We start from the raw sequence: 25250 nt of genomic DNA, 5'->3' as shown, positions 1-25250 counted from the left end.
TTCACAACTATTACTGTATGCGGCGGCTTGCTCGGTCGGTAGAGGTGGGGTCTGGCTGCGGACGAGGGGTCGGTCCAGCTCTGGACGAGGGGTCGGTCCTGCTTGGGACGAGGGGTCGGTCCCACCTGGGACGAGGGATCGGTCCGGCAGCAGACGAGGGATCGGTCTCACAAGGGGTTGCGCGGTTCGGCTGACGGGGTCGCCCGGCGAAGCCGGCGACGAAGGGGCCACCCGGAGAAGCAGGCGACGAACTGGGGACAAGGGAGGCCAGGCCCTTGTCGGGGGCTCTCAGGACTGGAGGGCGCACGGCAGAAGAACTACCGCGGAGACAAGGTAAACACGCAAGTCCACTTTACTGAGGGAGAGGCAACAGTTTTATAGGGGCTGGGGAAGGCTGATTGGTCGAAGCCACGCCCTGTTCTGATTGGTTGCCGGCGAAAGGTCAGTGGGCGGTACTGGACGGGGGAGGGGTGGTGGTTAGGCATTGGCTGTCGCTGTTGCTGGGGGAAGGGGCAGGGTTTAGGGATTGGTGGCTGCTGTTGCTGGGGTGGAGGGCAGACTTGAGTTTCCCGCCCACGCCTGGCTATTGCTGCTGTCGGGGGAAGGGAAAAGGGCGGGCTGGATTTTTCCACCCACACCTGGCTGTTGCTGCTGTCGGGGGAGGGGAAAAGGGCGGGCTGGATTTCTCCGCCCACGCCTGGCTGTTGCTGCTGTCGGGGTTGGGGAAAAGGGCAGACTGGAATTTTCTGCCCTGCGCCTGCACAGGGAGAAGGAAGAAGAAGGGTGCCGCCCCACAAGGCATCGGGTGGCGCCATCTGGGAGGAGGGGTGGCCGCGGAAGCATGGCTGCCGAGAAGGGGAGACCCGAGGGCACTCTGCGCCCATGCCGAGCTTCCTTCAGGGGTGGCGGTGGGCCCGACCAACCACCCTATTATGGGGGCAGCGGAATTAGGCCTACCGCGGCTGCTCCCCTGCCAGGCCAGCAAACCACACTTCAGCCCGAGGGGTGACCGCATTTCCCCCTTCTTTTCAAATAAGGGCCAGGATGGCAGCAGCAACAAGTAGCCGAGGCCCAAGAGGCAGTAAGCAATGAGGGAAGCGGGGCTGAAGAGGGAGGTGAGTATGACGGGGATACAAATGTACAATTTGGGGGGCAGTATCTTGCCGTTGCAAGCAAGGGTGGCCAATGTCCAATTCTTGTTGATCTCGGTGGCTATAAGGTCCATCTGCTTGTTAAAAGTCCAGGATGACAGCGCGTTACAGGTAGTTGATCTCTTCTTGGCGGCGAAGAGCGGTAGAGGCAGACTGTGTGATGGTCTGGAGGATCGCAGCGGTGAGGACAAGTCGCGTCAGGGCACCAGCGATGGTGGTGGCGGCAGCGTCGGGAGTGGTGGAGATGTAGGCGAGGACAATAAGAAGGCCAAAGTCTTCACGGGCGCGAAAAAGGCCGATGTTAATGGGGCGGGCCGACATGGGGCGGCCCAATCTGCAACGCAGTAGGGGTTCAAGCGAAAAAAGGAGGGGGGCGGGGGACGAGAAAGGACGCTTTGGATGGCTGAGAAGAGGAGTGAGGTCGAGACAGGAGGAAGCTCCGCAGAAGTATGGGGAGGCAAAAGCAGAAACGTTATTAGATGCTAGAAAGCAGGCCGTGGGCCGGGGAAAGCGAGTTGCGGGCCGTTTAGCAGGGCTGGAGCTGCTTGAGAGTGATGGCGGCATGGGGGGCCGCGGTTACAGAAGACTTGGGGCTGTTTCAAAGAGCTTCCTTCAGGGGTGGCGGTGGGCCCGACCAACCACCCTATTATGGGGGCAGCGGAATTAGGCCTACCGCGGCTGCTCCCCTGCCAGGCCAGCAAACCACACTTCAGCCCGAGGGGTGACCGCAACTGTACACTTATTGTTTATGTATATTCATGTATGAGTGATATACTTCAATAATTTTTTTTTTAAAGTAAAGGATGGAAAAAATGTATTCCATGTTAAATCTAATCAAAAGTAATCTGGCAGGGATTGGATGTAGCTCAGTGGTTGAGCTCCTGCCTCCCATGAATGGGGTCCCAGGTTGAATCCCTGGTACCTCCTAAAAAAAATAAGTAAGCTGGAGAAGCTATATTAATATCAGAGAAAGTAGATTCCAGATAGAACAAGAGGACAGAAAATCAGTTAGGTTATATAAGGCTTGAATAACATTATCAACCAACTTGACCTAATTGACATTTATAGAACATTCCAACCAAAGACACAAAAAAATATATTCCTTTAAAGTGATGCATATGAAACATTTACTGAGATAGGTCATATTCTTGGCCATAAAACAAGACTTGATAAAATTTAAAAGCATTGAAATAACACAGAGTATGTTTTCATTCCATAATGAAATTGAATTGAAAAGCAATGACATAATGATATCTGAAGAAATTCCTAAATAATTATAAATTAAACAACAATGTACATCACTACTGCAGGGCAGTGGGAACGTGAAGAAGCATGGGAAAAATACAACTAGAGTGACCTCCAGTTGTATTTGTGATTAGCAGTAATAATATAATATTCTTCCATCTATTACAAAGATGTACTCTGTTGATAATGAGGCAGTATGGAAAATATGAGCCAAACGTACACTATGGACATGGTAACAATCAGATGGTATTATCTTATCTGTAACAAATGTTTCACCACAGTGTGGTGTGTTGATAGAGGGGTGTTGTTTGGGAATTCTGCACATGTGCATGATTGTTTTATAAGTTTATAACTTCTATCAAAAATAAATTAAAAAAATAAGTAATCAACATACTTCTATATAGCCCATGGGTCAAAAAAGAAAGCACAAGGGACATTAGAAAGTATTTTGAGGGATGCAGATGTGGCTCAAGCGATTGAGCTCCTGTCTACCACATGAGAGATCCCTGGTTCAGTTCCTGATGCCTCCTAGAGAAAATGAGCAAGACAGTGAGCTGGTACGACAGGCAGGCAGAGCAAGCTGATGAAACAAGATAATGCAACAAGATGACACAAAGAGGAAAGACAATGAGAGACACAACAAAAGCAGGAGTTGTGGTGGCTCAAGGAACTGAGTGCCTCTGTCCCACACGGGAGGTCCCAGGTTCAGTTCCCGGTGCCTCCTAAAGAGAAGACAAGCAGATGCAATGAGCACACAGCAAATGGACAGAAAGAGCAGATAGTAAGTGCAAACAATGGCGGGTGGGGGGAGGATAAACAAATTAAATCTTTAAAAAAAAAAAGTATTTTGAACTGAAAAAAAAAAAGAAAACACAACCTATCAAAGTTTATGAAATGCACTGAAATCAGTACCCAGATGAAAATTCAGAGTATCAAATACTTAAACATTAGAAAAGCAGAAAATTCTCAAATCAATAACCTAAGCTTCCACTTAAGGAACTAGGGAAAAAGAATAAATCAAACCTAGTGTAAGGAGAATAAAGAAAATAATGACGAGTATAAACCAAGGAAATGGAAAGCAAAAAACAATCAGATAATGAAACCAAATCTGGTTCTTTAAGAATATCAATAAAATTCATTAACCTCAATACGGGTTGATTAGGGGAAAAAAGAGAAGATACAAATGACCCATACCAGAAATGAGAGAGGAAATACCACAACATATTCTATAGAATTAAAAGGATAATAAAGGGATAATAGGAACAACTTTATGCCAGTAAATTCAACAATTTAGATAAAATAATACCTTAGATTCCTTAAAGGCATAAACTACCAATGTTCTCTCAAAAAAAAAAAATAGTAGATAGCTTGAATCAACTTATATATATTAAAGCTTTGAATTTTCGACTAGAAAAATCTTTCCACAAAGAAAACTCCAGGCCCAGATAGCTTAAGTGATGCATTTTACCAAACATTTAAGGAAGAAGCAATATCAATTTTTTACAAACTTACAGAAAATATGAGTATGGGAGACAGAACAACGGCCTCTCAAAGATGCCCAAATCCTAATTCCTGGAACTTGTAAATATCTCACCTTACAAGACCAAGGAGACTTGTAGATGCAATTAAATTAATGGTTTGGGGATAGCGAGATTGTTCTGGTTTATCCAGATAGGCTCAATGTAACCACAAGGGTCCTTCGTGAGTGAAAGACGGAGGCAGAAGAATCAGAGTGAGAAAAGGATTTGAACATACTATGTTGCTGGCTTTGAAGATAGAGAAAGGAACAATAGAACAATGGATGCAGGTGGCCTCTAGAACCTGGAAAAAGAAAGGAAATGGTCTCCTGAGGGCGGAAAGTCCTGCCAACACCTTCATTTTAGCCCAGTAAGACCAATTTTGGATTTCTGACCTCCAGAACTGTAGCATAATACATTTATGTTGTTTTAAGCTGTGGTAATTTGTTATAGCAGCACTAGAAAACTAACAGAGAAGGGAACATTTCTCAACTCATTCTATGAGGCCAGTATTATCTGATATCAAAGCTAGACATGATATAGCAACATAAGTGGAAAAAATTTATTACCAAACTTTAGCAAAGACATTCCAAATACATATATAAAAAGGATAACAAATCATGACCAAGTCGAATTTACTGCAGGAAGGCTACTAATTGTTAATACTCCATTGCTTTCAACCTGTCCCAAATTCCTTTAATGGGCCTGGCCTCCAGCAGCCCATCCTGAATCATCTTCCATCTTTCCCCATCCTACCCTTAGCTCAGGTTTTATCTGCATCAGCCTTCACATTTCCTAAATAGATGAAGTACTTTCAGATTTTCACACCTTTCCTCATCTGTCCCCCCTGCCCTCTTGATGGGGAGCTCTTACTCATCCTTTACATGCCAGAGCAGATGCCATCTCATGCTTTAAGAAACCTTCCCCTGTCCCCCAGACTCCTCCTCCCCATCTTTCCCATCTCTCCCACAGCACTCTATCAAGATTGCTGTGTCGACACTTCACCATGCTTTGTAATATTTGCTTTCTTCCTAGACTATGGGTTCCACCAGGGCAAGGATGGTGTTCAGTTTCATCTTTGAATTGCCAATGTCTTGCACAGTGCCTGGCATGTGGCTGGCCCTCCATAAATGATCAATCAATGAGCACTTTAGCAGAGAATAATTAACAGTCCCTTGAGATACAGTTGAGTGTTCTGGGGGGCAGAGAGATCTAATCCAAAAGGAAGAAATGATCTTCAGAGAGGATTAGGAGTGTTACAAAAATGATTTCACTCTAAATCGTATCGTATGACTGTTCAGAGCCTCTCTATGTCAACACATTTATACATGTAACATTCTGTTGGAGGGCAATAAAATACATGTGATTAATCCTATTTTTCTGATGAGGAAACTAAAGGTGAGGAAAGATACATTGTTTACCCAAGATCAGGTGTGAGATAGTGACAGAGCAGTAGGATCCAGGTTCACTGGCTCCCAGCCCAGCACACTCTCCAGCACCCTACTCTGTTTGCTCCTTTGAGTGCACGCCACAGTTGCCCATCCTTACCTGAAGGAAGTGAAAATTAACAGGGCCTCTGTGTTGTCTATATGTATGCCATCTATAGTTCTGAATTGCCTTCTCTTAGCATGACTTCCACAATAGCCCTAGACCTCCTTGACACTGTTTTCACATCCAGCAAAGCACTCTGCCTCCTTTTTCACCTTACCAAAAAAAAAAAAAAAAAATGCTAATAAAAATGGAAAACAAAGTATGCTAGAATTGAAGAAAAATTCATTAGGTCCAACCAGAGACAAATGGCCCAATGAGCCTTTCCCAGTTTACTTCAAAGAAATCATCTAATCTTCTCAGAGACAGCTTGACAGTTCCATGGGGATGGTGTCTTCCACCTTGCAAAGTGAAAGGGGTCATTGGCCAAGTCTAACATGCCTGGGAGTGGTATATCTATTTTTGCTGTTCTTATCACACTAATTTCCATGGTCTATCCTTTGGTTGTTACCATTTTTGCTCAGATAGGTTCATTTTTATACATCCTGCTCAATTCTCCCCGCACCCTACTTATGAAAATTGTGTAATTTGGGTAAAGTGGAGAAGCTCTCTTTTGACTTTGCCTCCACTCGTTATCTTGAGAACTTTCATTCAACTCCACTTTCTCAGTTTCCATCACTCTCTGTCATCTAGAAAAGAAGCATGGATTCCCTTCCATTGATTATTCATTTTTTCACTTGCTTAGTGTCATAATTTAATTTTTTCCCCTCTTTTAGCAGGAAATTGTTCATTCTCTTTCTATCTCTGCTAAAGTTCTCAGCCTTGCATTTATTTTAGCTATTACCATAACATGATCATAAAGAAGCTTTCCCTGGCAGGGTGGGGATGAGGGACTTGGTCTCCAATAAACAGGAAGAATAAACAATAACCTCTGTTTTACGCTTTCCAGATTGGAAATTGAGTTACAAAGTCTGGAGATACAAGCAGAGAGGACTTTAAGCCTCCTAAAATAGTTATCACAATAACATGTGGCATTGGTAGAGCTTTCAGATGCATTATCCATCCACAGGTCCTCCTCAACCCACAGCAACTACATGAGATAAGTAGAGCAGGGCAGGAGTTATTTTACCCATTTTGCCTATGTTGTGGATGTATCTGTGTCTTCCTTCTTGAGAAGGAAAAGTTGTATTGGTTCAAACTCTCATCCCACACCCTTGAGAAAATCCATTTACTTTTCCAATATTTCTGTCAATTCCATGACTCTTCTCAACTCTTGTTCCTCACTCCTATATCTTTGACCTAGCACTGACCCAGACATTGAACTCAGCCCTGTTCTTTAATTTACACACACATACATGCACACACAGAATGCATATAAGATCTTTTTATGTAAAAAGTGCCGTATTAAAGGTTTGAAGGCCTTTAATTTATACCTGGATACTAGATCTCCCTAGTCTAAAGGGTAGATCTCTCTACCCATTTTGGTAGGCTGTCAACTCTTTCCTTTCCCTCCTCTCTCCCCTTTTCTCTATTCCCTTCCATCCCCCAAATTCATATTCATTTCCCTGGGGGAGCAATCTAGCATCTTTTTATCCAGTCTCAAGTCTTCCATACCCTCAGATTCTCACCTTCTTCCCCAAGCACTTTACCATGGAAATCTTGTGACAACTATTCTGATAACCCTTTTGTTTTACAAATACAGACAAGGAAACTGAGGGTCCTAACAGTGTTTGTGACCTGCCTATGGTCAGGGCATTAATATCACTGCCAATTATTTCGCTAACTGAATGACACTGAGTCTTAGAGACATAGCTTTCTAATAAAGCTCCAGTGCCAGACTTAGGGCCAATTTTAAGACACAATCAAGTTTACTTCAAACATTTTAGAGAAACAGCATGGCTTTCTCTGTCCAGTTCCTTGGGGGGGTTGTGAAATGAAATTATATGGTATGAGCTGCTCCATGCTCGTCTCATGTTAGTACAGGATTGTGAGTGTTGTCTCCAAATACCTCAGGAAGTGTAAACACTAATGTTATTTTGCTTCCACTGTGTATGATACTTACTGAGTGATACAGATAAAATTAGTTTCTATTCCAGTAAACGCAATACTCAATTTAAAGAGATTCTCAGGTTTTTACCCTTTCCTTTTTTGTTTTATTCCCATACTGCTCATTCTCTTCATTATAATGTGATTCAGACTCACTTTCTATTCAAAAATCAATAGTTTCCATCAGTAATAAAAATACTTCCTTCTTCCAGTGAGATATCTGCCCTTGTGTTGTGTTTATTTAGCTGGGATTATGGCCTATGCAGACTTTTCTGAGAAAGCACAGCATGCATTAGTGTTCCCCCACACGATGAGTCTGTGAAGATCTCATTACCAGCTCCTCAAAACCTCCTGTTGTCTCCAGACACATGTACCCAACACAGTTCAGATGGGGCATTCAAGAAGGACCAGGGACCTGGAATGATGAGAAGGAAGCACTAACATGGACATCAAAAGTAGGTACTGAAAGAAGCATGCCCAGTTCTACAGGTGCAACAGGGGCTCGAGGCAGAATGCTGGATGTGGACAAGTCCAGGAGCAGTGAGAAGGTGAGCAGCATCAGCAAAGTCTGTGAGCCATAGAGGGCCCAGTCACCAAGGTGGACTTTGTGGCTCTTCTACCCAGAAAGGTGAGGAAGTGTCAAGGGTGAGGCAGGGCAACACATCTGGAAAGACAGAGATACTGGGCAAGTTATAAGGCAAGGTCCCAAACTCATTTGTTTATTCAACGAATATTTTATGAACAACCACTATGCAATGGACATTGTTTTGGGGATTTGGGAAAGAGCAATGAAAAAAATAAACATATTTCCTACCCTCATGGAGTTTATAATTTAGCAAGAAAGACAGATCATAATTAAATAATCACAGAAATGAATTAATTACAAATGTGATAAGAGCTGTGAGGAAGAGGCACAGGGGCCTTTGAGATGCACAATAGTGAACACTAGCTGAATCTGGGAGATCAAAAGCTTTTCTGGGGAGTGGCATTTAAGTTGAGCTCTAAGGGCACTGGGATAATGAGTTGCTAGGTCATTCCAGAGGTAACGCTTATGCACATCTCAGCAGGATCTCACTGACAGCCAAATTAGACACTACCCCAAAAAGTGAGTCTCCTGAGGGCTCTGGAAATACCCAGGCACTATGGTCAGGTCAGATAGCCCATGAGTTTGGCGCTTTGCCAGTGGGCCCTACTTTGGGGTTTGTGCTCCCCAGTGTGATAGAATTGGACTCAGTTGTGGTTTCCCTACACAAGGCTCTTCTGTCCTTTCTATTTGAACCTATAGTTAGTGCTGGAATTGGTAGGTATACGTCCAAGAGACTTGAATCTTTGGGCTGTCCATGTGTCAGCTAGGGCCTGAGCCTCAAGGAGTTGCAACACCTACTCTCCAGTTCATTGACTCATTGAGGAGAGCTATCAGGAGGTGAGGATGAACAAGCACCATACCAAGGAACCAAGAGAGTCTACAACGCAAGCAAGAGAGTCCCATCCATCAGCCATATGGACTGAAGCCCCCTCTCAATTAGAGGTGGAATAGGCATCACCATCTGTAGCAGTTTGCCATTATTTATGAATTCCAAAAACAGTTATTGGATTATGTTTGTAAACTGGTCTACTGGAGGTATCACTTTTAATTGATTAAAGTATAATTAGGACTTTGATTGGGCCACGTCAGTAGGGCATTGAGTCCCCACCCCTTGGTGGGCAGGAACTCACTGAGAAAAGATATGGCAAAGGACAGAGTCGGGAGTTCTGAGCTGGAGCCTGGGAAGTAAGCACACAGAGTTGCAGAGCAGCTGAGCCTGGAGAGAATCGAGCCCCAGGGAGAGCAACAGCTGGCATTGTGGAGAGAGCAAGGCAACTGAGCCCAGAGAGAAACCAACCCTGGGAAGAAAGGAACCCAGGAAGCCTGAACTCTTGGCAGATGTCGGCAGCCATCTTGCTCCAACAAGTGGCAACAGACTTGAGTGAGGGAAGTAACTTATGCCTTATGGTCTGGTAACTGGAAGTTTCTACCCCAAATAAATACCCTTTATAAAGGCCAACAGATCTTTGATATTTTGCATCAGCACCCCTGTGGCTGACTAATACACCATCCCAGAATCCTCAGGATTGGGGAATGAACTATGGACTAGAGTGGACCTACTGGTATTCTACTATAGACTTATTGTGATTTTAGCAATGGAAGAACTTATGTCACTGATGTGGAGACAGTGGCCACTGGAGGTGCTGAGGGGAGGGAGAGGGGAAAACAGGTGTAATACAGGGGCGTTTTGGGGACTTGAGAATTGTCCTGAAAGACATTGAAACAACAGATACAGGAAATTATATATCTTGCCATAACCTACAGAATTGTGTGGGAGAGTGTAAACTACAATGTAAACTTTAATCCATGCTTAGCAATGCTCCAAAATGTGTTCATCAATTGCAATGGATGTACCACCCTAATGAGGGATGTTGTTAATATGGGAAAATGTGGGGGGTGTGGGGAGGGGGCATATGGGACTCCCCTATATATATATATTTTTTTAAGGTTTTTGAAATTTATTTCTCTCCCCTCCTCCACCCCCCACCCCCAGTTGTCTGTTCTCTGTGTCCGTTCACTCTGTGAACGCTCTGTGTGTTCTTCTGTGGGAATCTGTGTCTCTTTTTGTTGTGTCATCTAGCTGCATCAGCTCTCCATGTGTGCGGCACCATTCCTGGGCAGGCAGCACTTTTTTCACGCTGGGCAGCTCTCCTTATGGGATGCACTCCTTGTGCATGGGGCTCCCCTACATGGGGGGACACCCCTGTGTGGCAGGGCACTCCTTGCACACATCAGCACAGTGCATGGGCCAGCTCATCACACAGGTCAGGAGGTCCTGGGCTTGAACATTGGACCTCCCATATGGTAGACAGATGCCCTATCCATTGGGCCAAATCCGCTTCCCTTCCATATATTTTTTATATAACATTTGTGTAATTTTTAAGAAACTAAAAATTTAAAAAATAAAAATGAAGATTTTGGGAAAGGACAGAGACTGGAGGGCAGAGGTAGGATGTCAGGCAGGGAAAAAGGAGGAAGAGTGATCTTGCCAGAGGAAAAAGCTTGTGAAAAGGCCTTAAGATGGGCAGTAGCTTGACTTATTCAGTGAAATGAAATAAGGAAAGGGTGAGGATAGAGGAGATGAGAGAGAACACATAGTACTTTTGCATAGTTATGGCTGTAGTAAGATTAAGCATGGGGTCCTAAGAGCAGTGGGAAGCCATTGAAACATTGTTAGAAAATAAGTGGCATGAGCCTATCTTAATTTTTAAAAGATGGAATCAGATTAAGAGTTCAGAAATTGACCCTCACATCTATGGCCACGTGATTTTTTGACAACGGTGTCAATGACACTCAATTGGGAAAGAATCTCTCTTCAATAAATGTAGCTGAGGAAACTAGATATCCATATGTGAAAGAATGAAGGTGGATCTCTACCTCACACCATGTAAAGAATCAACTCCAAAAGGACCAAAGACCTAAATATAAGAACCAGAACTATAAAACTCACAGAAGAAAACATAAGGAAACATCTTTAGGACCTTGTGTTAGGCAATGGTTTCTTAGACTTTACACCCAAAACACAAGCAACAAAGAAAAAAAAAGATATATGGGACCTAATCAAAATTAAAAACTTTTGTACACTTTATCATGAAAGTAAAAAGACAGCATATAGAATGGGAGAAAATATTTGGAAATCACATATCCAACAAGGGTTTAATATCTAGACTATATAAAGAACTTCTACAACTCAATAACAAAAAGACAAACAACCCAATTTTAAAATGGGCAAAGGACTTGAATAGATATTTCTCCAAAGAAGATATATCAATGGCCAAAAAGCACATGAAAAGATGTTCAACATCATTAGCCATTAGAGAAATGTAAATGAAAACTACAACGAAATACTATTTCACACCCATTAAAATAGATATTATTTTAAAAACAGAAAATAGTGAATATTGGAGAGGATGTGGAGGATTAGGAACACTCGTTTATTGTTGTTAGGACTGTAAAATGCTGATGCCACTAAGGAAGACAGTTTGGTGGTTCCTCAAAAAGCTAAGAATAGAATTACCAAATGACCCGGCAATTCCACTTCTAGATAAATACCCAAAAGAATTTAAAGCAGGGACTAGAATAGATATCTGTACACCCATGTTCATGGCAGCATTACTCATAATTGCCAAAAGGTGAAAAAAACCCAAGTATCCATCAGCCAATGAATGGGTAAACAAAATGTGGCTTATACATACAATAGAATGTTATTCAGCCATGAAAAGGAATGAAGTCCTGACATACACGGCAGTATGGGTGAACCTTAAAGACATCATGTTGAGTGAAACAAGCCAGACACAAAAAGACAAATATTATGTGATCTCCCTGGTAAGAAACAATTAGAATAAGCAAATTCATAGAGTCAAAAACTAGAATACAGTTTACTGGGAGACAGTATGGGGATAGAGAAGGGGAAGTTAATTCTTAAATTGTACACAGTTTCTATTTGGAGTGATAGAAAAGTTTTGACAATGAATGGTGATGATGATAGAACAACTCTGTGAATAAAATTAAGAGCAATGAATTATACATTTGAATGTGGCTAAAAGGCAAAATTTTAAGTTATATATATATGTTACTAGAATAAAAGTTCTTAAAAAACAACCAGGGGACTGTACAATACAGTGGACCCTAATGCAGCCCATGGACTAAAATTAATAGTACAAGTATAATAATATTCTTTCAAGTGTAACAAATGTACAGGGGCAGGGTGTTAATAATCAAGGAGTATAAGGGAACTCTATGTTTTGTGCACAATTTTTCTGTAAACCTACAAGTTCTATAATAAAAATAATAATTGCAAACCAAGAGTTCTACATCTGTCAAAACTGTCTTTCAAAATGAGGGAGGGATTAAGACACTTCCAGATAACCAAAAGCTGAAGGAGTTCCTCCTCATGAGATGGGCTCTATGGTAAATGCTAAAGAGAGTTTTGTAGGTTGAAAAGAAAGGACAATAGAGTGAAGCCACATGAAGAAATAAAGATCTCTGGAGAGGTTAACAACACTGATAAATATAAATGCCAGTACCGTTTTATTTTGGTTTGTAACTTCTCTTTTTACTTCCTACATGATCTAAAAGGCAAAAGCATAAAATGGAATGATAAATCAGTGCTTTGGGACTCAAAATGTATAAACATGTAATTTGTGTTAAGAACTATATTAAGATGGGGGGACAGAGGGGGTATAAGTACATAGTTTTCTTATATTTTTGAAGTTAAGTTTGTATCAAAGCACATAAGATTGTTACAGAGTTAGAATGTTAAATCTAAGCCCCATGGTAACTATAAAGAAAATATTGGAGAATGTACATGTAAACTCATAGAGTCAGAAATTAGAGTAGAGGTGGCAAGGGGAGGGAAGCAGGTGAATGGGGAATTAATGCATTGAATGTACAGGGTTTCTCTTTGGGGAGATGGGAAAGTTTAAGTAATAGAAGGTGGTGAAGGAATGTGATGAATCCCATTGAATGGCATGCTTGGGAGTGAAAAATTTGGGGGATGGGAAAATTTATGTTGTATATGTTCTCACAATTTTAAAAAAAAAGAAGAGCAACTAAAGACAAATGCAAGACAATTAAACGCAATACAAGATCCTGAGTGGGATCTAACAAGGGATATTACTTGGACATATGAAAAAATTGGAATGTAGTAATTTCTTGAACTTAGTAACTGCACTTAAGATGGCAGCATAAATGAATATCCTTCTTCTTAGGCATTTGTATTGATACAATACATGGCAGTAAATAAGTATTCCAAGGAGCATGAGGTATACAACCTATACTCATGTGTTCAGAAAATGGAAAGAGAGAAAGAGGAGTTCTCTGTATGGGGCTTGTATTATTTTTATAATTGATCTGTAAGTTTGAAGGTATTTTTTTTTAAGTTTAAAAAAGAAATGAAGTTCTGATGGAAGCTATAACATGGATGAACTTTGAAGAGCAGCTGAATGAAAGAAGTCAGGCACAAAAGGTCAACTACTAAGCAGAATATGCAAATTCATAGTCAGAAACTAGATTACAGGTTACCAGGGGCCAGGTGGGGGAGGGGAATGGGAAAGTAATGTTTAATTGGTACGGAGTTTCAATTTAGAGTGATAGAAAAGTTTTAGCAATGAATAATGGTGATGGAGGCACAACTTTGTGAATGTAATTAACACCACTGAATTGTATATTTATAAAGAGATTAAAAGGGAAATTTTAGGATATTATGTTTGTTATTAAAGTTACCACACACACACAAAAAAAGTGATAGAACTGTATAACACAGGAGTTGAACCCTAACGTAAACAGTGGGTTAAAGTTAAAAGCATAATTATAACACTATTAGATCATCCATTATAACAAAGGTACCAAACTAATGCAAAATATTAATAATAGAAAAAAGTGTGTGTGTGTGAGGAGAGTTTATGGGAACTTTGTACTCTCTGCATGATTTTTCTATAAATGTACAACTGCTCTAATTTTTTTTTTTAAAGTGTGACTGGTATGAACAGGATGTAGTATCTTATAAATCTCAGTATCTTCAAGCACTAATCATAATGCCAGGCACCAAGAAAAGACTCAATAATATTTCTGAAAGAAAGTGGATGATATAAAGGGAAAGTGTGAAAAGAGAGAGAAGGAAGGAATTGCTCTAAGCTATAATCTCTAAAATGACAATTCAAATGAGGTCTGTCAGTGACTTCTCCATAGTGCATCTTCACTTGAACACTTAGATATCCCCAAATCAAGATCCCTGTGGCCCCCAACCCATCAAACTCACCTCTTCTTATGAGACTTACTTTGGCAATGATAGTCACATTCTTTAGGCTATTAGTCTAGAAACCTTGGATTTATCCTTGACTCTTCCTTCTCTTTTGTTCTTTCTATAATTTATTATAAAGTCATGTTATTTTATTCTTTCATGCATCAGATAGTTACTGAGGGCTATGATCTAAGCAGGAGTTTGGGGGTGGAAAGGGTCATTGGTAGGTAAAGTTCTCAAAGAAGTTCTTACAGGAGTCAGAGGCACAGTGGCTAAGAACATAGAAGTGTTTGGTCAGATAGTCAGAGGTCTAAACCTTGGTCCAGCCACTTACCAGTTGTGACCCTGGGAAAATTCCTTTACTCCCTCTGCCACTGCACCCTCATCTGGAAAAGAAGATAATGATATTACCTCATAGACTTATGTAAGGAATCAATGAGACCCACACAGTGGTTATTATTGTAATTGCCATGGAACAGGGAGAAATATGAACACGCAATTGGAGGGCATATCTTAAGCCAAGGCAGAGAAGTGGAAAGGACGGCGGCCTGCTGAGGGGAGAGTGAGTCATCTGCTTGGCCTGAGGCCCAGGGTTTGTAGGAAGGAGAGGGAAACAAGGCGAGAAAGACAGGTTGAAGTCATGTGGTGGAGCACTTCTATACCAAACTGAGGGATCTGTGGTGCAATTGAGAGCAATGAAACAATACTGAAGGTTTCTACAAAGGGATAAACATGATCAAAGTTTACTCCGACTTTATGTATCGGTGGAGAGAGGCAGAGATGGAGAGGGAGGAGCCCAGAATGATTCAGAGTTTCAAGACTGAGAGGGCACTGATGTCTTCAGCCAGAAACAGAACAGTTGGGAAGAGACAGTGGCTGTCAGGAAGAGAATGAAGGAGCTGCACGTACATTCAAAGAGAAACAAAAGACATGCAGGCCTCGAGTTTAGAGGAATGCTGAGGTTGGAGAGACAAACTGGGGAGACATCCAGGAAAAATAGTATCTAATGCCACTGGCATAGGTAAAGTCCCTGAGGCAATTGAGAGAGAGAACGTATGGAAGGAGAGACGCTTAGGAAATACTACGCTGGGTGGTGGCAGGGGGCGGGAAAGCAAGAGGACTCAGAGAAGCTCAGAGGAGAATCAGGATTTGTAGAATCATGGGATTAAAGGAAGAAAGAGTCAAATCCTACAGATAAGGACTGAGAAAAGGAATTTGAATGTGACAATGAGACAGGCATGGGTGACCTTCTGTGGGACAGCTGAGGAACCAGACCATCCTTCTTCATAGCCTCCACAGTTTAGTATAATGTGAGGCCGGTGGGGAAAGCTTGATAAATATTGGCCACTTGAAGCAACCACCAATCTTGGTTGAAGGACTTCCACAAAGCAGTCTGAGCCCATTGCCATGGTCACTCGCAGTTGAGGTTTTTCAGCCTAGACTGGATGAGGAGCTGGTTACTCCGCATATGAGGTGGGGAGGTGGGAGACACAATAAAAAGGAGTTGTTTCTTTAATCTTGGACCTTGCGGTTTCATTTAACTCCATTGCCTACTTCTAAGTTAGACAGACACCCATCTCTATCTTTTATAGGCCCAGAAGCAATTCCTCAACAGCTTTTGGTAGTCTGTTCTACATTTTTGAAAACCTTTGCCAAGGTCAAACAGAAAATAGGCCCTTGTCACCCAGAGTTTCTAAAAAGCTCACTTGACAAATTCAGTAATGAGTCAACCAATAGGAAAAATAAAGTCAGAAATCACCCTGCTTCTGGAAGGATGATGTAAGTGCTGGGTCATCTGCAGTTGAGATGGTGGATTGTAAAGAAGGAGGCAGAGGCAGGATGCTGGAGAGTGTGCTGAAGAGCTTTCACTGGAGGAACTGAGGAGCTCTGCCATGCACAGGAACATCAAAAGCATGAAATACAAAGGAGCATTTGTGCTGTGCCCTGAGAATACACTCGAATGAAGTTATTCACAAGGAATGATTGTCATCGAGGTCTTATCACTGAAATTTTCTCATTTCTTGGTGCCTAAAACTGATAACCTTGAGATCATGTATAGTGCTCCGATACAAAGGGCATCACTTCACATCAAGGAGGTACATTGGGAATTAAAAAAAAAAAAAGAGTGGGAGAATAAAGAGGTACAGCACAGGAAGAATTAAGATAAAAATACATGCTCACTATAGCTAATGGGACAGAACTTATATCTACAGGAAACAATATCTTAATCAGATTTTCCAGAATAATTATGAACATTTGACTGGCTCCTAGGTGCCAGGCTCTAGGCTGGGCAGCAAGGATATGATGACAGATTCCCTTGAGGAGCGATCAGCCTATTGAGGGAGACAAATGTGGGCAAACATCTGCAAACAGCATGAAAGGTGCTAACAGAGGCAGGTATGTGATGCTAGCAGAGGCAGGGAAGACACACTCTGCCCAGTGGGAAAGAGAAGCAGAGAAGAACAGCTCTGGGCACTTGAGTGTGTTCCAGTGGCATTTGCAGATTGAATATTCCATGGATGAAAATAGTCTCCAGCGAGTGACTAGAAAGATCCCTGTCATGAGGTAATTTGCTGAGGCACAAATTTGAATGGCCTGCTAGGAGGCAAGAGTGTGCTTGCCAGTCACTTGGCTAGTGAATGGACCACTCCCAACACCCAGCATTCATACCTCGGCATAGATTTTCTCATTGACATCTACACAATAATTCTCATACTATAATTAAAAACATTTTTCTTTGCAGTCACAGAAAAATGAAATTAATAAGATAAGCTAAAATGAAGGAAGGAGTTTATTGGAATAACAAAATTTATTTAGATAGCATTAGGAATTACCTGGGCCCCATATTTATAGAACCATTAAGAGTGAAAGACCCTTACATTTTTCAGATACACTTTACTGCATTTTATGGTAGAAATTATATGGCATGGTGACATTCTTGATTTTGGAGACTCAGAAAAGTCCTGGGATGAACTCTTTGAGAATGTCAAGGGTCTGTGAATAACGAGCTATATTTCATTGGCACTCTACTATTTAAAACAATGTCTTACTAAGTTGAAATTAAGATTTGTCCTTTATATGATGTCCCTGTAATTTTGGGGAAGGTTATCATTGCCCTTTCCTATTTATGAAAGTTTGCCATGTGCTACCAGACAACAAAGAAAGATATTTATCCATAAAACTGCAGCCTAAAAAGTAACTCAAATGATCAAAGATAACTATATCACCCAAATGAATCCTTTCCTAAAACCTTATAACCACTAAAACTCAAACTTTGGCCCTGTGGCAGTTTGAAGCTGGGAGCTCAGAGAGAAAGCATCTTTATTATTATTATTTTTTAAAGATTTATTTTTTTATTTATTTCTCTCCCCTCCCCCCCACCCCCCAGCTGTCTGCACTCTGTGTCTATCCACTGAGTTCTTCTGTGACTACTTTCCTCCTTATCAGCGGCACTGGGAATTTGTGTTTCTTTTTGTTGCATCATCTTGTTGTGTCAGCTCTCCGTGTGTGTGGCACCATTCTTGGGCAGGCTGCACTTCCTTTCGAGCTGGGCAGCTCTCCTTACAGAGTGCACTCCTTGCGCATGGGGCTCCCCTGCGTGGGGGACACCCCTGTGTGGCACAGCATTCCTTGGGCACATCAGCGCTGTGCATGGGCCAGCTCCACACGGGTCAAGGAGGCCCAGGGTTTGAACCGTGGACCTCCCATGTGGTAGGTGGATGCCCTATCCATTGGGCCAAGTCCACTTCCCTGAAAGCATCTTTAGATGACCCCATCATGTGCCCAGTTGCCTACAGCTGCAACCTGATAAGACAGTGTCTCATGAGGATGCCTTGATATGGACATTTTCACAGGCTTAGAAGTATAAGCTTCTACTCTCATAAATCCTTATTATAAAAGCCAACCCATTTAGGGTATATTGCATTAGTTTACAAAAACAGACCTTCTCCAAACAACCCTCCAAGTACCTTGAACTTACCATACCCTAACCTACCACCCCAACCTACTTCCATTTCTCTTCCCTTGCTTTGACTAATAGGACCAGAGATCCTTAATCACTAAAGCCAGGACACTCAGAGCTGGCTTAGACTCTCACTTTCACATCTAATCAATTATCATCTACAATCAATTTACCGCCTAAATGACTCTCAAATGCAGCCAAGACTTTCCAGCCCCATGGCACTGCCCACTGTCCTAGCTCTATCTGCTGTTGCAATATCCTCACTCCCTACTTCTCAGCTGTTCTTCCTCCATCTTCTACATTGATGCCAAGTAGTTTTTCTCAAAATGCAAATCTATCTTTCTCTGGCTTCCACTGAAGATCAAGATATGTCTTATTAACGACTGGTTTCTGGCCAGTGATTCTCATGTCCATTGTCTACACATAACACTTTGTGAAACACCCTGACTCTGAATTGTTTATCGCCTGAACATGCTATATTCCTTCATACCTCTATGTATTTCACATTTGCCCTACTTCCATCCTTTGCTGTCCTTTCACCTGTTTCTTCTTAGCAAGCTTCTACCAGTCCTTCAGAATCCAATTGAAATGTCACTGCCTATGTAAAGGATCATGTGTAAATCTCTCAGTGGGTCTCTTGTCTGGGCTCCCACATCACTGGATACACATCCCTATTAAATCATCACAGTTTACTAGAACTACTTAACAGGATTATCTTCTCCAAAATTCTTTGAATCACTAATACCTAGCACAATACTTGCCACCTGGCAGTCAGTCAGTCAGAGTCTGCTGAATGAACAGACCTGGGGTTGAGGTCTGTGGCTATAGGAAAAATGAGATAGGCATGTCATCAAAGGGCAAAAACTGCTTTGTTGTTAACTATGACGTGAAACAAGGTGTCAGAAAAAGTTGAAACAAGGATGAAGAGTGCTTTCAGATCTCAACTAATTTTTAAATTACTCATCACCTCTAATTAGATTAACTTTAGCCAGCCTTCTACAGCCTGTTAAAGTCAGTCTTTCACAGTTGAGGACTAGATCCAGCAAATGTTCAATGATCACGGAAGCTTGTAACTTTGAAAATATAGATGTAAAAGGATGCCAAAAAGATCATTTGCTAATTTTTTTTCTTCTGTTTGGTACATTAGACCACACTATCAGACACATAGCATTGGTCATACTGTATACAAAATGTCCAATATCTGTGGTGATAGTTTCCACAGGAAAATTGCAGTGATGCTATTTTTTGTTCATTCATTCATAGACAAATGTTGGGCAGCCATCTGTTAGACAACCACTATGTGCCAGTCCCTGTGCAGAGCTCCAGAGAAGCAGAGACAAGAATGGTCCAGGCTTTCAGTCTGTCTGGTAGACAGATTATTACAAATAGGCATCTTAGACTTGTACTAAGCACTTACTATTTAAATCTTGCCTGTTTCTGAAGCTGCCCTAGACTCAGCAGGCCTCTTAGTTAGAAGGCTTAGTTAAGAATGCTCACGAAGGCTGCTGAGCATCTTAACCCAGCTAGATGGCCGTGCTAGACACAACCTGTCTCAAGATACAGCAACTTTCAAAATGCGGTATTCTCAAGCCGGGGTAAATCCCCCACTGTTCTAATTCTCCATGTGTGATGTTCTGTTTTCTAAGAAAGAAGAGATTTGGATGGCGGGAGATGAGTAAAACCTGAACTTGTGCTGAACTGGCGTGTTGGTGTTTGGGCACGGAGGGATTCCTTGGTGGAAAGACAGGGGCGCGCGTGTGTGTATGTATGTAGTGGCGGAGAAAATCCACTGCATTTAGTGTATCTGCTGAAGCCCTGACTTCTCCCTTCTTCAAGAGGGAGATACAAGACCTAGGCAGATACTAAGGGGTACGCGGAGAGCTCAAGCTAGCTCTAGTATACCAAGTTACATTACAAACAACGCAACAATCTCAAATTAAACTGCTCCTCTAAGCCTCGCGCTGCCCCACACTCCCAGTCCCAGCGCCTGGCCGCTGGGCCAGACTCTGGACAGCGCTGCGCCCTTCCCGGCCCCACCCACGCCAGGTTCCTGCCCCGCTAAGGGGCGCCACCTACCGCGGCCCCGCATCCGGCCCACGTGCCAGGCCCCACCCCGGCGCTGGCGGCCCTTTAAACACCCCCACACTTACTCCCTTACCCCCCACGCCCGGACGGCAGCCGGAGAGGGACAAAACTCATGGCGTACAGCCAGTTTCTCCGCGGAGCGCATCCCAGGCTGCCCAAGCCCGTGAGCCCCTCCGTCCCAGGCCACAGCCCTCTGGCGCCCCCCAGCCCGGGCGACTGGGACGAGGAGGGTCGGCCGGGCCCAGCTGCTGGGCGGGGCCGGCGAGAGTGCGGCTCCCCGCCGCCGCCTCCGCCCGGCGCTCGGGCCGCCCGCTCGCCCGCCGCTGGGTGCGCTGCACGCGGGGGGCAGCCGTGGTGCAGAGGTTCATGCAGCGAAGGCGGCGGCGACGGCGGTGGCTGCTGCTGCTGCTGCCACCGCGGAGGCAGACAGCCCCGGCGCTGCCGCCGCCGCCGCCGCCCTCCCCCGGCTCCATGCCGCCGCCGCCGCCGCCGCCGCCGCCTCCTCTCCGGCGAGGGGCGGGGGGCTCCGGCCCGGGGTGGGCACCACTCCTCCCAGCGCCGCTCCCCTCCCTGCCCTCCGCGCGGGCGCTGGAGCTGGCGGGGGCGCCCGCCGCCTCCTAGGAGCGCACGCTCCGCGCGCCCTGCGGGAGAGAGGGGGCGGGCGTGGGCGGGGGCTGGCGGGCGTCGGGGCAGCGGGGACCCCGCGCCGCTGCCAGAGGAGGGGGCTTCCCTGGAGGATGCCCGGCGGCCGCTCCCCTCTCCTAGGCGCGAGCTGAGCCGGACCGCGAGCGGGCGGCGCGGCGCCATGCCGGCGTGACGGACGCCCCCGGCTGCCCGCGCGGGCCCCCGCGCTGCCCCGCGCCGCGCCGGCGCCGGGCAGCAGGATGGGCTGTATCCAAAGCATCACCTGCAAGGCGCGGATCCGGCGCGAAAACATCGTGGTGTACGATGTGTGCGCCACCATCGACCAGTGCCCCACGCGCATCGAGGAGACCTCGCCCATCGTCCTGCGCTATAAGACCCCCTACTTCAAAGCCTCGGCCCGCGTGGTCATGCCCCCCATCCCCCGCCACGAGACCTGGGTGGTGGGCTGGATCCAGGCGTGCAACCAGATGGAGTTCTTCAACACCTACAGCGACCTGGGCATGTAAGCGACCCGCCGCGAGGAACCGAAACGGGGTCCCCAGCCCCAGTCTCTGTTCCCTACCCCTTCCTCACCCCCCTCTGCTCCTTCGTACCACTGTCCCCATCCTCTTTCTAAACCTTCCTCCCGCCTCCTCTCCTACCTCCCTCCTCCCTGCGCTTTTGTTTCATTAACAGGGCGGGTGTAGGGAGGCTCCTGGCTAAGGCAGTTTCTTGTGGTTTGCTTTTGACTCTCCATAAACGCAAGCAGAACAGCGCCAGGAAGGAAGAATGCGATAAGAGGGGTTCGAGAGTCAGAGTTGGGGGTGACTGGCGAGTGCTCTGGAAGTTTCAGGGTGCCATGGGGCTCCCCGGGAAGAGTTTAGGGAGACGCGTACAGAGAGGAGTGGAGAGGAGTACTGGGGGCGCGTGGGCCGTGCCACGCGTCCTTTGGAGACACATGAGAGAGCTGGAGAAGGTCCCGGGCATCCGAGTGGGAATTGGTGGTTCCTCCCTTGAGCCTTTACTGCTGAGTTCGATCCCCGTCCCGGAGGCCAGGGAGCCTGGAGGCTTTTCCTTCCGGGACCACAGATGGCCGAGCTGCCTCTGGTTCGGTACCTTCTGGATAAATTCTGGGGCGGTGGGGAGCGGAAGGCGCTGGGCGCGTCTTTGCCGTGCAGAGCTGATATCCCTGGGCGAGCAGCCTCCAGCTGACGCGCCGGGGAATGTTTCATATGTTCAAGATAAAGATGGGTCTGTTGTCTGTCTAGGGTCTTTTACTTACTCTTCAAAACTTTCCTAATTGTCGCTCTGGAAGGGATTCCCTGCGCCCACCGCTGAATCCCATCAGCGAGCTGGGAGCTCTCCAACTTCTTTCAGCAGCTCTGTTCAGTGCGCGCCGGACTTGGCGGCTGCGCTGGAGACCCAGGTTTGCAGCGGCTCCTCAGCCGCCAGGGGCCGACAGCCTGCTCCTGACGGCAGGCTGAGGGCAGTCGCATCCAGGACGACTTATTATTAAATGTTCATAACTCTCTACCTGCCTCCTTTCAGACTAGACTGAGCAGTTGGCAGCTACAATGGTTAAAAGGTTTGGGGCCTGCATCCTGCCAGCAGCTACAATGTAGCTCTAGAACACCTTAGCCTGTAGGGAAACTCTTTTTTGGAAATTCAGCCTCATTGCATTTATTAATCTAAAACAATGGAGCTCCAAAAATTCACCTATTTAATATGGATATGGGTGGGGGAGTTCCCATTTTTAAAGGTCAAACCACTTTTTAGCAGCCATTTGCAGGCTTCTTAGTGCTCTGAGAGCATGTAAGTTAACTCTAGTCACAGGCACTGAAAGGAATTTTGACAGATCGTCCTCCCCCCGGCCCCCAGAAAAGAATTTGCACTTTTCCCTTTAAGCATAAAAGCTTACTTCTGGAGAAAGTGCATTCCTAGTGAAGTGTGAGAGCCCAGTTTCCTCTGTTCTCTGTATTCTCATCTCTCTGGAAGGCAACTGGATGTGAGAAATTGGGGAAGTATTATTTTGGGTGAATCATGCCATTTAAAAACAGACACATCCTCAAAAAAAAAGATTGTATTTTATTTGTCTTAAAACTGATTTTAAAAACCCTTTATTTCCAGTCAAATAAAGAAAATCCACAGGGAAGGGCCCTACCTCCCGTGCCCCCTGGCCTCACCCTGATGGCTGTGTGCAGCCTTGCGGGGGGGGGGGGGGGGGGGGGGGGGCGCGGGGTGAGGGCCTGGCACCCTAGAGGTGGCCAGGAGAGAGCCAGCAGAAGCAGCCAGGCTCATCCCAAGACTCTACAGCCCAGGCTCTCTTGCCTCACATCTCTTGTAAATCAGTGAATCAAAAATAAATAAATCAATAACCTTTTCCATAAAAGAGAAGCCAAGTTGAGGTATAAACAGACATGCTGGCTGAACTTCCTTGACTCAATGGGAAGGTGTTTCAGAACCAGCTCTACTGGACATTAATCATTGACGGCTCTGGGGGCACTGACCCTTCCCCCACTAAGTTCTTGCCTTTGGGATTTAGAAAGTACTTTTGTTCTCAGGCTGCCACTTTCAGTATGTTTAGGTTCTTGGCTTTCATGTTGTTGATGCAGGGGAGCAAAAATACTTCCCAAGATACAGTATTATAGACCTGTGTCCGGAATCTACCTGTTTCTTCATGGTTGCTGTAATTGCTGTGTGCTTAAGGCTGCTTTTGGAGCCCTATTTGATTGAACCAATTTTGTGGAAACAAAATGTATATGCCCTGAAAACTTTGCCAGTGTAAACTTTTTAATGGGAACTCATATTGCATGAAAGTTGCTGCAGTCTATTAGTTATTATGTCTGCTTTAGCCAGTTACTTGAGTGGAAAACACCACAGGCTGAATTTTTACCCCTGTGCAATGTTCCTATTACATGAAGCATGATATGTTGAGAGTTTGCTTGAAAAAGCTGCCTTTTCAACATTTTTAAAGGGATTATGCCAGAAGAAATCCATAATGTAAAATAGCAAGAAACCTCTATCCACAGCATTAAAAGAAAATACGGGCTTTTGTGGTTCAGATTTTCAACATTTCTAAGGGTTAGGCTTCTAAAAGGGAATTTGGAATAATTGGTGGCCATGATGACCAAAGCTTAATTTGAACTTGAACTCAAGTGACTTAAACTTCCTCAAATGATTGTATAGAAGCCAGGCTGGTTAATACTTGCAGTGGCTTTTTAGTTTTCATTTGGCCCCAATGAGTCCTGCTGAGGCAGCCCTGAAGAGACTGCTGCATGTCTTCATTCTTCAGGGAGGGAGGGACTCTGGCTTTTCTCAGTCAGCCAGTCAATAAACAAATATTTACCAAGTGCCTTCTTCCAGCAAGGAAAACAAAGGGATATGTAGGCAGCCTTGCTGCTCCTCAAGGTAGGAGGTGTGGACACAAGCAGAGTAAACCAGTGCCCCCAAGCAATATAGGACAAGGGTGAGAGATGGGTGCAGGGCTAGGCAGGGTTTTCGAGGTAGAGGGACTGGAGCTGGATTCTGAGGGATGGATAAAATTCAGGTAGGCAAGGAGGAAGGCCCAAATCCAGAGGGGGGAAATACAACAAAGATATGGAGGTAGGAAAATCGAAGGTGTGTTGAGAGGGCATGCATAGGCTGAAGAGGAGTACTCGAGGAGAACAGTGGGAGATGAGGTATGAAAGTTTGATTGGGGTCTACTGGGGAGGATTTAGGATAACAGAGTGTAGAAAAGAGAGGGTTGCATCAAATCTTAGCCAGACAGGGCATCAAAAGACTCTTCATACCTTCTTTATAACTCTTGGATATGCAGCAGCTTTTCAATGGGGGCATATAGCCTTTCGGATAGAGCAGGTATAAATGCTGGAGCACAGCACCCAACAGTATCCTGAGTGGGGTTTAAACAAGGAATGGCACTTGTGTGCCAGGGGTGAATGAGATAAAACTGAGGGCAGCCCCTGGCAATGCCTAAATGTCCCTTCCCACCCTCTGAGTCCATGCACATTGTCCTAGAGCTGTAAGAGAACTTGCTCAGGGCTGATAGTATGGACACCACTTCAACTGCCAATTTGGCTTGGACAGAACTTTAGTAGGTCGTAGATCATCATTTTCTTCAGGAGACAGTTCCTGCCCATCTCTCTACACCTTCAGAACCAAGGCTTTACTCACTCACCTCTGTTGGTTTCTGTCAACTCCAGAACTGCTCTTGCTAAGTTTGTCTGTGATTACCATCTTGCCAAATGCAGCATACTTTTGAAGACGCTCATCTTTTCAGCAACATTCCACTTAGTTGACAGCTTCC

General features: G+C 44.7%; 1 protein-coding gene and 1 long non-coding RNA gene across 5 annotated transcripts in view; one reads left to right on the top strand and one right to left on the bottom strand.

Annotated features, from left to right (window-relative positions):
- Positions 1-21484, bottom strand: part of LOC105744400 (uncharacterized) — a 52272-nt gene extending 30788 nt beyond the window's left edge. Inside the window, exon 1 of one of the 2 annotated variants that reach the window (XR_001117500.3) lies at positions 21399-21484. This is a non-coding gene — a long non-coding RNA (uncharacterized lncRNA). Of the gene's footprint in view, positions 1-14608; positions 14665-21398 lie in introns of those variants that run through there. The other variant, XR_001117501.4, reaches the window with a different exon arrangement.
- Positions 21113-25250, top strand: part of FAM78B (family with sequence similarity 78 member B) — a 94809-nt gene continuing 90671 nt past the window's right edge. The window contains exon 1 of one of the 3 annotated variants that reach the window (XM_058310058.1): positions 21113-21467. In XM_058310058.1, the coding sequence (XP_058166041.1) occupies positions 21205-21467 (263 nt within the window). In that variant the 5' untranslated portion in view covers positions 21113-21204. The remainder of the gene's footprint in view (positions 21468-25250) is intronic. The other 2 variants (XM_004449276.4, XM_058310059.1) reach the window with 2 other exon arrangements.

Source organism: Dasypus novemcinctus, chromosome 13 (assembly GCF_030445035.2).
Source record: "Dasypus novemcinctus isolate mDasNov1 chromosome 13, mDasNov1.1.hap2, whole genome shotgun sequence".
Classification (NCBI taxonomy): domain Eukaryota; kingdom Metazoa; phylum Chordata; class Mammalia; order Cingulata; family Dasypodidae; genus Dasypus; species Dasypus novemcinctus.
Note: the sequence above shows the minus strand (reverse complement) of the source record. Positions and strands in the feature narration are given on the sequence as shown.